This window comes from Gymnoscopelus braueri (genome assembly GCF_963280865.1).
Source record: "Gymnoscopelus braueri genome assembly, chromosome: 9".
NCBI lineage: Eukaryota > Metazoa > Chordata > Actinopteri > Myctophiformes > Myctophidae > Gymnoscopelus > Gymnoscopelus braueri.
In genome coordinates, this window is record NC_137610.1 from 7,033,768 (window position 1) to 7,046,029 (window position 12,262).

At 41.1% G+C, this 12,262-nt stretch overlaps 2 protein-coding genes across 2 annotated transcripts in view; both read left to right on the forward strand.

The window, feature by feature from the left end:
- The window catches only part of LOC308091240 (sodium- and chloride-dependent GABA transporter 2-like), a gene marked incomplete at both ends in the record, with an annotated part of 20,393 nt that extends 9,177 nt beyond the window's left edge, over window positions 1-11,216 (forward strand). Inside the window, 8 exons of the mRNA XM_080436696.1 lie at window positions 1,415-1,518; window positions 2,035-2,159; window positions 3,061-3,173; window positions 6,312-6,449; window positions 7,601-7,703; window positions 8,037-8,137; window positions 9,737-9,907; window positions 11,052-11,216. Of these exons, the coding sequence (XP_080292822.1) occupies window positions 1,415-1,518; window positions 2,035-2,159; window positions 3,061-3,173; window positions 6,312-6,449; window positions 7,601-7,703; window positions 8,037-8,137; window positions 9,737-9,907; window positions 11,052-11,216 (1,020 nt within the window). The remainder of the gene's footprint in view (window positions 1-1,414; window positions 1,519-2,034; window positions 2,160-3,060; window positions 3,174-6,311; window positions 6,450-7,600; window positions 7,704-8,036; window positions 8,138-9,736; window positions 9,908-11,051) is intronic.
- Window positions 1-12,262, forward strand: part of LOC308091248 (protein FAM180A-like) — a 178,799-nt gene that overhangs the window by 115,613 nt on the left and 50,924 nt on the right. The window lies entirely within an intron of this gene.

A 12,262-nucleotide genomic window follows, 5' to 3' on the forward strand; every position in this document is an offset into this window, starting at 1 on the left:
GCTTGTACATCTGCTATTTTTGAATAGCGAACATGTAAATGGATACTGTGGTTAAAATGACCCCTGGGGGTCCCTGCCCCGGACCCCACTTTGAGAACCAATAGGATAAAGGATATTGCAGTTGTCACAGTTGTAATGATAATATAACATATATATTTAAAATGAATACAGGTATATAAAATAAAATAAAAATGTTTCTTTAAAACCTTGAAAAATGTGTTCTCATAGTGATACGAATAAATAAGAGCTTAAAGTATACAATGCTAGTTCTATTGACCATATTTACACGGTGGCCATTTTAGAATTTTACATTGAAAGTGCCACCCCGTTGCCGTGGCAACCAGGGTGGCACTTCATTAACTTAATAGCAATATGGCCGCCGTGTGAATATGGTCTATTGATCCAAGCCAGAACAAAATTGATTGATCATTAAAAATAAACACAATCTGAAAACGCACGCGACACAACCCCACCCGTCCGACCACTTAACACGTGTTTTAAGTGGTCGGATGGGTGGGCCGCGAACGCGGTTCCGAGACTTTCAGACCCCGGTCCAGAAAAGGTTGGGAACCACTGATCTAAAACATGGCCCCCGGCTCTCTGGGAGCACTTTACCCCACATTTCGACAACAAAGAGAGCCCTCATTCAAGTTTGGAACTGCACACTGGCGTCCCCAATTCTGGCTGGGAAAGTAGTGCACTTGATGCCGTCAGGCAAGATGAGGATAGAGAATAGGCTTTACCAGGCCGGCATTGTTCACAGCACCGGTTTGAGTCTCTGGGATCAGGAGTTTGCAGGCATTTGAGACACGAACAGGGCTTTGTAATCGTCCGCGATGAGAGACGGGTCTCTGCCTGACGTTTCTTACAGTTAAGGGGGAGTTTGCCGTTGCCGCTGTTGCAAAAATTGCACGCTCAGGGTGGGACAGGGTCTCTGCTTTTTATGTAAAAGAGTCTTGAGACAACTTGTTGTGATTTGGCACTATAATACATTTTAATTGAATAGATGGGGTCAAGTAAGGTAACTTTTTTGTATTTCATTTGAAGGAGTTAGCTCAAGTGGCTACTGGCTACACCAACAACAAAAGAATATAGGCCTATTATTCACCAGTGGATTATGGACCACTTAAGGTGAATAGGCTCACAACTAAATTACTTTTTGAGGTGTAGTTGGGCTAGACTTGTCTGTAAAGAAGCAATTAAGAAATGTGATTAAAAAAACATACACACACACAAAAGCTTTTTTTTAGATTAGCATTTAGAATAAACCCCTTCTTGCTACTTTGATAACAGCAGAGGTGGCCAAATAAAAGCCAGCATTGTCATTATCATAACTGCCTTTCAAAAATGCACTTTTCTCATGTCTATCTAAGAACAACAGCTCATGTTGTTTTGTTTGCTCTGTGAACTTAAGGTATGGATGGACGCAGGGACTCAGATCTTCTTCTCCTACGCCATTTGTCTGGGCTGTCTGACGGCCCTGGGGAGCTACAACAAGTACAACAACAACTGCTACAGGTCAGTGTAGACCCCTTAACAGACGACGTCACACTGGTTGCAAGCGTCACACTGGTTGCAAATGAAACCCATTATGTCAGGTTTCGCTAGGACGTGCAGCACCAGCCAACACACAAGAGGAGGTTGGGGTGCGCTGAAACCAGCGCACCACGAAACAACAGCTTGAGAATTGATTGCATGAAACAATCACCTGTGCATCCAGTCTCAATGTTAGTAAACACATAATTGGTCTATATATCACTGCTGGAAAGTAACGAAGTACATTTACTCAAGTGCTAGCTACTGTACCACTTGAACCTCAACGTCCAAAAATAGCAGATGTACAAGCTCACAATGCGTTGCAATGTGGCAATATTTCTACAATGTGGTATTGCTACCTATTGTTACCTTTACTGAAATAACATATCTGTGTATGTATTCTACCACTGTTAGAAAAAAACTATTACACCATTTGGCCAGCATACAAAACACAGCTTTTTAAACAGTAGGCCTATGTATGTTCTGTTGTTCCTATAGGGACTGCCTGTCGCTGTGTTTCCTGAACAGTGGGACCAGTTTTGTGGCAGGTTTTGCCATCTTCTCCATCCTGGGTTTCATGTCCTACGAACAGAACGTGCCCATAAAAGAAGTGGCTGAATCCGGTGAGTCCAACTTAAGGTGTACCAGTGACCAACACAGGAAGCTGAATTTGAATTTGATATCATATGGCGCAACATTTAATTAAAGACCTAGGCCAGGCTAGGTCTTGCCCCAGTCTATATCTTGGACCTACTCCCCCCATATGTGCCTACACGTAGTCTGAGATCTTCTAACCAAGCACTCCTGGTCATTCCAAAGGGTCTGTTAAATGCAAAAGGTCGCATGGCCTTCGCTTTCAGAGCCCCTACCCTTTGGAATGCCCTGCCCCTAGAGATCAGGCTCACAGAGTCTGTCCCCCGGTTTAAATCCCTCCTTAAAACCCACTTCTATAGATTAGCTTTTAATGCCCAGCCCTAGTCTAGTTCATGTGCATCTCTGCTTTGTATTCTGCATTGTTTTTAATCTTTACATTGTTTTTGTTTTGTGTACTTTTTCTTTTGCTGTTTTCTTTGTAAAGCACTTTGTAACCCAGTTTTGAGAGGTGCTATATAAATAAAGTTTTATTATTATTATTATTATTATTAATCGAACTAATCGATTTAATTGATTATAAAAAAATTGCCGATTTTATAAAAGAATCGATCAATAATCGCATGCCATTATAGCTGGAAATCAGGCTTTTTTTTTCTTCTTAAACTTAAAAATACAGAAAATTGCAGATCTACAAGCTTGTAGATTGGCTATTTTCACTATTATTATACTTTTTTTGCACGACACCGTAATAAGAAATAGGACTTCATTGATTAGTTGATATTTCTTTTAATATAAAAAAAACAACTAAAACGATTCTCGATCATTTGATTAATCGAAAAGATGAATCAATAGAGTACTCACAAAGGAAATAAGGGATAGTTTCAGTTCTAATGGCCATTTGATCCAATCATCTCTTTGTTTGCCATGCAGGTCCCGGCCTGGCCTTCATAGCCTATCCGCGTGCCGTGACCATGATGCCGTTCTCTCCCTTCTGGGCGGTCTGCTTCTTCATCATGATCTGTTTCCTGGGACTGGACAGTCAAGTGAGATCCTATAAACTCTGACACAGCACAAATACATCCACATTACAGCCACACCCATACTGTCTATATATCGTCTCTGTCGGGTGGAAACCTCATATGTCCAAAACTGTTACTTTTCAGGATTCAAATAAAAAAATAGCAAACGTAGCAGATCTACAAGCTCGAAACGCGGCGCTTGTAGATCTGCTACTTTTCATACTTTTGCGTGACGCTGTAGTATGATCAGGTAGGGCGTTAATCTACACAAAAAGTGAAGATGAAAATATGGAGATAAGAGGTTTCTGCCCGACAGCAACGATATACAAGTATATCGGTCATTGTTTGACTTTTTTTTTTACCACATCAGTATTATTATTATTATGCATTCGATGTGCCCCGATTTTTTTTTTAACCACTTTCACAAGTGTGGGGGGTCTCAGCTTTGTAAGAAAATGAAAAAAAAGGTTGGGAACCTCTGACTTAGAGAACAGAGCGTGAGTCAGAATGACGGAAACAAGGCTTGAACTAAAAGGCTTGAGAACTTGGCAACGTGGCCCATGAGCTTGAGTAAGCCGTTCCTGACTGCTCGTATTGTGCAGGTGAATGTTTGCAGGTGGTCTGGCAAGAGAGAGAGAGAACGAAGTGTGCACTACAGGTGGGCCAGAGCCCGCTGACACCCACCCAACAACAGGGCCTGGGGGGGGCTGAGGGAACTGACACGAGGGAACATCGGGGGGCCGGTATAGCCGAGAGTGCGTTGTCCCTTCCTTTGGAGCCGCATTTCTTACATCTGACCCCCCACACATGCACACGTGTTTTTTTTTTTTAGACATGTCAACCACTTAATTAAGCCCTAATACTTGCACGAAAATAGCCAATCGACAAGCTCAGTCGTGAGCCAAAGTATATTCTATACTTTGGCTATAAAAAAATAGCAGATATACAAGCTCATGCGTGGCACCGAGTGCCGGGCTATGAACTTGTAGATCTGCAATTTTTTTTTAAAGAAAAGAATATATTTGAATATGTATTATATATATATATATATATATATATATATATATATATATATATATATAATATTTGAATATATATATACATTTTTAAAGGGCACATTTTGACTCAAACCTTTGCTTCTGTGGGGTCCCTATTACAAATTATTTTGAGATGGGGGTCCGCGACCAAATACATATAATTTTGGGGGTCCTTGACATGAAAAAGTCTGAGCACCACTGATATAGCAACATACGTTTGCTTTCCATTTATAGACCTCATGTCTAAATGGGTTAAACAAGGTTAAACAATGTCATTAGTGTGCTTCACAATGATAATGCTATATGGGACGGGAGTTAGCTATGATTTTGTGCAGCATGTTTGGACTACCTGTCTACCTACCAAAACAGACATGGCCTCATGCCCCCCCTGTCATCTTTGGTGCCGTGGCTCTGGTCAGTTGGTCAGTGGCTCAGCTATACAGCCTGTAAGGTGAAAGAGAAACATCACATGTTCATGGGTACTCAGGAGGGACAGAGGTTAGATTAGGCCCGTCGCAATTATCACAAAATCGCCTGATCACAAATATTTGAGATAATCACAATTCTTTTTTGCATAATCGGTTCATTTCTATGATTTTTGTCTGTTGAAAAATAATGAAAATAGGAGGAAAGGGGACTACTAAATAAATGTTACACACAGTATCAATATGCTAATGATCTTTTTTATTTTATTTTATTATCTTATTTTCAAATTGAAAAACCTATAAGCGTATGAGTATAATTGTAGTGGGGATGAGGGAGAGAGCCTCCACAGGGTTGAAATAAGGACACAGAAGGAACTCACTGTCTCTGCCTCACAGACCAGCGACTAATTACTGAGGAGGCTGAACACATTGTTGTACTAATTGTGCCCTTTTTTTGGCACGCGGTCCGTAAACATGTCACACCACTGCCAAAAACCAATACTGCACGCACGAGTACACACACACACACACACGCGTGCACACACACGCACACGCGCGCGCACACACACACACACACACACACACACACACACACACACACACACACACACACACACACACACACACACACACACACACACACACGCACACACATCTCTTTTTTTTTATTTATTTGATATTTTATTGACATTTTTAAAGTACAGCCGCAAATGGCAAATGGATGAGACACAACAAACGGCTAGAAATATAGAAAGGAGATGGGGCCAGGGATATGACATGTGGAGGATGCCACTCTCTCAAGAGCTCCCCAAAAGAGTGAGCCATTTCGACTCTGTCGGGTGGAAACCTCACCAAAACTGTTACTTTTCAGGATTCAAATTCAAAAGTAGCAAATCTACAAGCTTGCAGATCTGCTACTTTTGATGCTTTTGTGTGACGCTGCAGTATGATCAAGTAGGGCGTTCATTTACGAAAAAACACAAAAAGTAAAAAACGTGGAGATAAGAGGTTTCTGCCCGGCAGCGACGATTTGCAACCCTGGGAGCTGAGGAACGAATTTAGCAAGGACCGATTCTTATTCCGGTTGAGCCATGATTTTAACCCATTAAGACCGGGAATGCATCAGTGTCATTTTTTGATTTCTTTGGCTATTCAAAAATAGCAGATATACAAGCTCATAGCGCGGCACCGAGTGGCGCGCTATGAGCTTGAAGATCTGCTATTTTAGAAAAATCTTGAAAATGTGCGCAAATATTTGAATATATATATTTTTAAAGGGAAACATTTTGACTCAAATCTTTGCTTCTGGGGGTCCCTATTACAAAATATTTTGAGATGGGGTCCGCGTGCCGAATAAATATAATTTTGGGGTCCTTGACATGAAAACGTTTGAGAACCACTGATATAGAAACCAATTTTTTTTTAAAAAACTGTTAGGATTTAGAAGACATTTGTAAAACCCCCCAGAAACAAAGATTTGAGTAAAACATTTTCGCTTTAAAAATATATATAATTAAAAAGATGTTCACGATTTTTCAAAAACAGTGCTGCACTATGAGCTTGTAGATCTGCTATTTTTGAATAGCCAAAAAAATCTAAAAATGACACACAGATGCGTTCCCGGTCTTAATGGGTTAAGTTCAGCTTTAAACTTGAGTGATCTTTAACTATATTGGTCTCTCTATCTGTCCCTGCATTAGTTTGTGTGTGTGGAGAGTCTGGTGACGGCCATGGTGGACATGTACCCCTCCACCTTCCGCAGGAAGAACCGCAGAGAGCTGTTCATCCTGGCCGTAGCGGTGATCTCCTTCCTCTTCGGTCTCATCATGCTCACCCAGGTAAGTCACACCGCCCCCTATAGGAGGCCTACCGTAGTAACAAGGGGAAGACCACTGCAGCTTCATTTTTTTTGGCACCAGTATGTCATGCACATACAGTACCTGCCACTATATGTGGACCTACCGACCTGTTTCCACCTTCACACCTCATGCTTAACCTCTACTCTATCTTGTATAATGATAATAACACTTTGTGTTATTTAACACTTTTTTAAACAATGTTTCAAAGTGCTTGAACAATCAAATAAAATCACACCCAGTGTGAAGTGGGCGGTGTGGTCACAGTGGTCATCACAGTGATGGAAGTTCACTTAAAGAAAAGTAATATTGTGGACCAACACCCCTAACTTAAAAAAAAACATAAATGTGTTTTTTTTAAGTGCATAGTCCTATTTATAGGGCTATGCACAATTGTCATGTTTCCCTAGCCAATCACAGTCCTGAATAGACTGTGATTGGCCAATCACGGTGCAGGGTTAGGGGGGTACACTGGTGGCCAATCACAGCGCAGGATTTGGTGTGCAAATATCCAAACCTCACATATAGGGGCGGTTTCACCGCCCAAAAAGCAATCAAACAACAACAATGCAATAATGCAGTAACAGTAATATATTAAGTTTACAATCGAACAATAGAGCAATAATTAACAAGATTTATCTCAAGGAGTTAAAAAGGCCATTTTGTAGGTTTTTATGAGTGATTTAAAACTCGTTAATCTGGTTAACCTGAGTTCCTCTGGTAGGCTGTCTGGGGGCCTTTATGGCAAAGGCCCGATCTCCTTTGGTCACCAAACTAGCCTTATGCCTGTATGCCTATGTGTTTATGTATAATGTCTCTTTAAATGTAGATATCTTGATTTTTGTAATATTCTCGATGACATGCATATTTAATGTTTGATGTCTTACTCCATGCTCTCCCTCTTCCCCCTTTGTTCTTCTTTTTTGTCTTCTCCCCTTCTGGAACACAACAAAAATGATGGTGCTAAAACAAATGTCATCCACTTCTTTACATCTGTAAACCAGTGATGTGACAATAAAGTTGATTCTGTAACTGATTTTGCTACTACTTATTATGTTCACCTATAATCACATGGCCAAAAGCAGGAAGCCAGGTTGAAAGTGTTTTTGTTAAACTCACGTCTCTCCTCACAGGGAGGAATGTACGTCTTCCAGCTGTTCGACTACTACGCGGCTAGCGGGATGTGCCTGCTCTTTGTGGCGTTTTTCGAGACTATTTGCATTGCTTGGATTTATGGTGAGTTTTTGAGACTATTTGCATTTTGATTGATTGATTGAATATTTTATTAGTCAGAAATGTAAACAGCACAAGGTACAGTCAGACATTTAGGCTAAAAGGATAACACAAACAAGTCCTGGGGACTTGTTTCCATTGTGGTTCTATGTATTCAATTAATCAACATAGCATAAAAATAACACAACAATATATTATTGCTTGGATCTATGGTGAGTGTGTGTTGCCAGCCCAAGTCTATATAGGTAAGAGTGCATGGGCCGAAAGCCTTTATTTACACAAGCCACATATAAGTACTATTGATTGTTTTGTCCCTGTACTTCTCCCTGATTATAGGTGCAGATCGTTTCTATGACAACATCGAGGACATGATTGGCTATCGGCCCAGCCCTGTCATCAAATACTGTTGGCTTTTCTTCACCCCAGCTACATGCTTTGTGAGTCCCATTCAGTCTCATCAGAGACAGTCTGCCATTCCTCCTTCGCTACTCCTTGAAGTAGTAGCACCCCCTGGTGGCTGATCACAATTAATTTACTAATGAATGACTACAAACTACCAACATGTATTTCACTCTCCAGCCAAAGCTGTTAAGTCAAATACATCTCTGTATCATAAACAATAATAATGTTTAGCAGTGGTGTTAAGTAACTAAGTACATTTACTCAAGTACTGTACTTAAGTACAATTTTGAGGTACTTTTACTTTACTGGAGTATTTCCAATTTTCAGTACTTCTACTCCACTACACCTCAGAGGCAAATATTATACTTTTCTCCACTACATTTATTTGAAAACTTTAGTTATTAGTTACTTTGTAGAGTTTGATTATTATTACAAAACCTACTATTAACCACTTCAGCCCTATATACATTTCGGCCATTTGAAAATAGCCTATCTACAAGCTCACAATGCGTTGCGTTGCGACGGGACATTCCGCATAATGAGTACTTTTACTTTTGGTACTTTAAGTATATACTGATACCAATACTTTTGTACTTTTACTCAAGTACATTTTTAATTCCTGATTTTTACTTGTAACAGAGTATTTCTACATTGCAGTATTGATACTTTTACTTAAATAAAACATTTGAGTACTTTTTCCACCACTGATGTTTAGCCTTAAGACGAGCAGAGTGGTTAAGCTGAGGGTTCTGGGGGTGTGGGGTGGTTTTATAATCAACTTTTTGGGGGTGACATTTTTGAGGAATTTAAGGTTTATACCACTGGTTCTCAGTGTCAGGTCTAGGGACCACCAGGGGTCCAAATGGACCCTTACGGGTCGGTTACTCTGAGCATTTGTACACTCTCAGAGTTAAAGAGGTGGTGCCATGGTTTTGCACTTTTTCTGTTTTTCATGTGTCTATGAGGTTGATAGAACTTCATTAAGCCCCCTGGTGGTGTTTTTATGGTGTTTTATGTCTTCTCTGACTATTTTGAGTTTCTACCTGGAGGCTGAAACCTTGAGGGTCAAACGTGCCAATAGAAAAACAGCGCTTTAGTGACATAGTAAAAACATACCCTCCCCCTCATTATCATAACACAACAGATGTGGGCATGAGGAGGAGGAGGGACTAGGACAGGTGGGTGGTGCTAAGGTGGTGGAGGAGGTGCTAAGGTGAGAACCAGGTATACTTAATGAACTGGAGGCGTGTCCACATAAAAACATAATTTTAACAATTTCTGTACACTTTTTTGAAAAAAATCTTCCTCCTAGTATAACCATAATACCTGATTATGTTTTTTTGGGGGGGGGGGGGATCACTGAAAATCACGGCACCCCGTCTTTAAATACACATTTTACAGTGTAGATTGGGGTCCCAGAGGTAAAAATAAACAAAAACTTAAAGTGGTATCAAATGGGGGTCTGCGTCCTAATGCATATCAAACTAGGGGTCATTTTCTCAAAAAAAAAGGTTGAGAATCACTGGTTTATACTGGACAAACACATTGTCACTGTCTGTGTGCGTGTGTGTGTGTGTGTGTGTGTGTGTGTGTGTGTGTGTGTGTGTGTGTGTGTGTTTTGTATGTGTGTTCAGGGAACCTTTGCCTTCTCCTTGATCAAGTACACTCCTCTGAAGTACAACAATGAGTATGTGTACCCATGGTGGGGCTATGGTCTGGGCTGGATCCTGGCCTTCTCTTCCATTCTCTGTGTGCCCCTGGGGGTGGCCTTGAAACTCTACTCCACCCCTGGGACCTTAAGAGAGGTAATAATAATAACTTTATTTTACATAGCACCTTTCAAAAACAAGTTGCAAAGTGCTTTACTATAACAACAGTTACAATAAAAATCAGGCTACAATAAAAATCAGAGATTAATTGGATAAATAGTACACATTTAAGAAAAAGCTGTGCGATAGAGGTGAGTTTTTAGAAGAGATTTGAAGGAGTACACTGAGTTTGCCTGCCTGAGGTCCCCAGGCAGCGAGTTCCACAGCCGAGGGGCCCGAACAGCAAAAGCCTGGTCGCCCTTTCTGACAAGGCGAGACTTTGGTACCGTCAATAAGGCCCTGCTGGATTATCTCAGGCAGTTAAAAGATCACAGATGTACTTCTTTGTCTTCTTAATGAGAGAGCCAGCTATGAGAGATGGATCTCGGTGATAGTCCAGTGCAGTGCTTGCATACGATTTACCTGTATGTTTTTGTCTGCTAAAGAGAAATCAGTGTGCACATTTTTAGGGCAAATTAGCTAGCATATTAACATATTTATTCAACATATATTATTCAACATATGTCGCTGTTAAGTAAATGTTATAAAGGTATATGTTATTGTTAAGCAAGCTATATTCTAGGGGATTTTCTGTATTGTTGGTCATGGGTGCCTGTCACCCACTCCACCCACTGAAGCTCTGCTTATAAATGCCCTGCTCCACGACAAACCAACTACCGTTACCGTACAGACTTAAGTTAACACATTAAAGTTGCTAACTTATTTGTCTCACATCATTGCCAGTATCACAGTGCAAAGTAAGTGTGTTTCCACACAATTAACCATTAACCACCTGAACCCTATAGTGTCACTATTCTAGCATCACTGTCTGGGCCTTAATAGCTGAACATCTAGCGAAAATAGTTCACAAGTTGTTAAAAGCTTGTAGTAGATCGGCTCTTTTCAGCAACGTGATTTGGTGTAGAGGGAGAAAAGGAGGGGGCCAAGTACAGACTCCTGGGGGACCCCAGTCAACGAAGCATACAGCATACATACTGTATAGGGTTTGATTACTTGATCACTGATGCACAACAATACGTAACTCACCATGCCTCAAGTTTTCACCACTCAAACCCTTCTTCCCCATTCCCCTCTGTGTGTCCACTGTCCCCTGTCTGTCCACTGTCATGTCTCTGTACAGCGTCTTGTCTTCCTGACTACTCCCTCCACCGACCTTCCCAAGACCAAGAGAGAGCAGGACAAGATGACGGCCATCTTTGTCGCGGATGGCGACAGTCTGTGTCAGAAAGCGCCCCCCACCAAGGACGGATACTTCCCCGTTGAGGAATCGGAATCGCACTGTTAATTAAGGCCTGCATGGCGGTTGAAATCGGGGCTTTCCCAGGGGTCATATAGGGGCCACTCGCCCAGCCTCAACATCTTCAACTTCGTGCTTAATAATACCTCACTAGCCACTGTGGTGAAACAGGAGCAAGACACAGACACCAGAGCTGTGCTGTCTGGTTCTGTTGGTATCCAAGGACATGTGAAGAAAGAAAGGACATCTACGTCACTTTCTTGATCCGGCAATGCCAGCTGGCAGATTTTGTCGCACTAGGAGGCAAACTGGAGCTGGAGGTTTGATGGAACGCATTAAAGTCAATGAGTGCCGCCGGAAGGACAAGCTTAGGAATAAACACTATTTCTGAACGATTGCGACCCTTGCAAAAAAAAAAAAAGATTCAGGAATATAAAAGAAGACATATCACACATTGTTTCCTGCTGTCTTGTTTTTCTAAGTGCATACAATATAATTGTTATTGAGGTATCTTAAAGAGCACAGAGGAGGTTCTGATTGTTTGAGCTGTTATCACGAGCACTGTCCAGCCAGAAACCATCTCTATGCTTTTTAGACAGCTCAATAAAATGATAGTGTGATATGTCTTCTTTTATTTCCCTGAACATATTATCTGACAAAGGTCACAATCATTCAAAAATGTTGTCTGTTCATTTGCTTATCCAGCCGGCTCTCATTTATTTCAAATGCAAATTCCATCAAACTTCCTGTTTCAGTGGCCGTCAATGGGGCCTGCCTGTCATAGAAAGCCTCTCTTTCATTCTTAATGACTTTCCTTGGTTCTATCGGGAAAACGGCACCAGTTATTAGTTCTGGTGTTTTCCTTTGTAGGGTACACACACTCAAGATGGTCCTTGGTATTTTGCCAGATTGCCATCTTTCCACAGGAGAGCTTGTCAACATGTCTGCTCCCTCAGCTGAACAGAATTTATACTGGAATGGTTAGGTCGATTTCTCATTCACCGGTGGCGGACTCACATAGACTTTTTATTTTATTTTTTAATGAGCGTATAGTCCATTGTGTTTTGACAGTGACTGAGAATGTACACTATCAC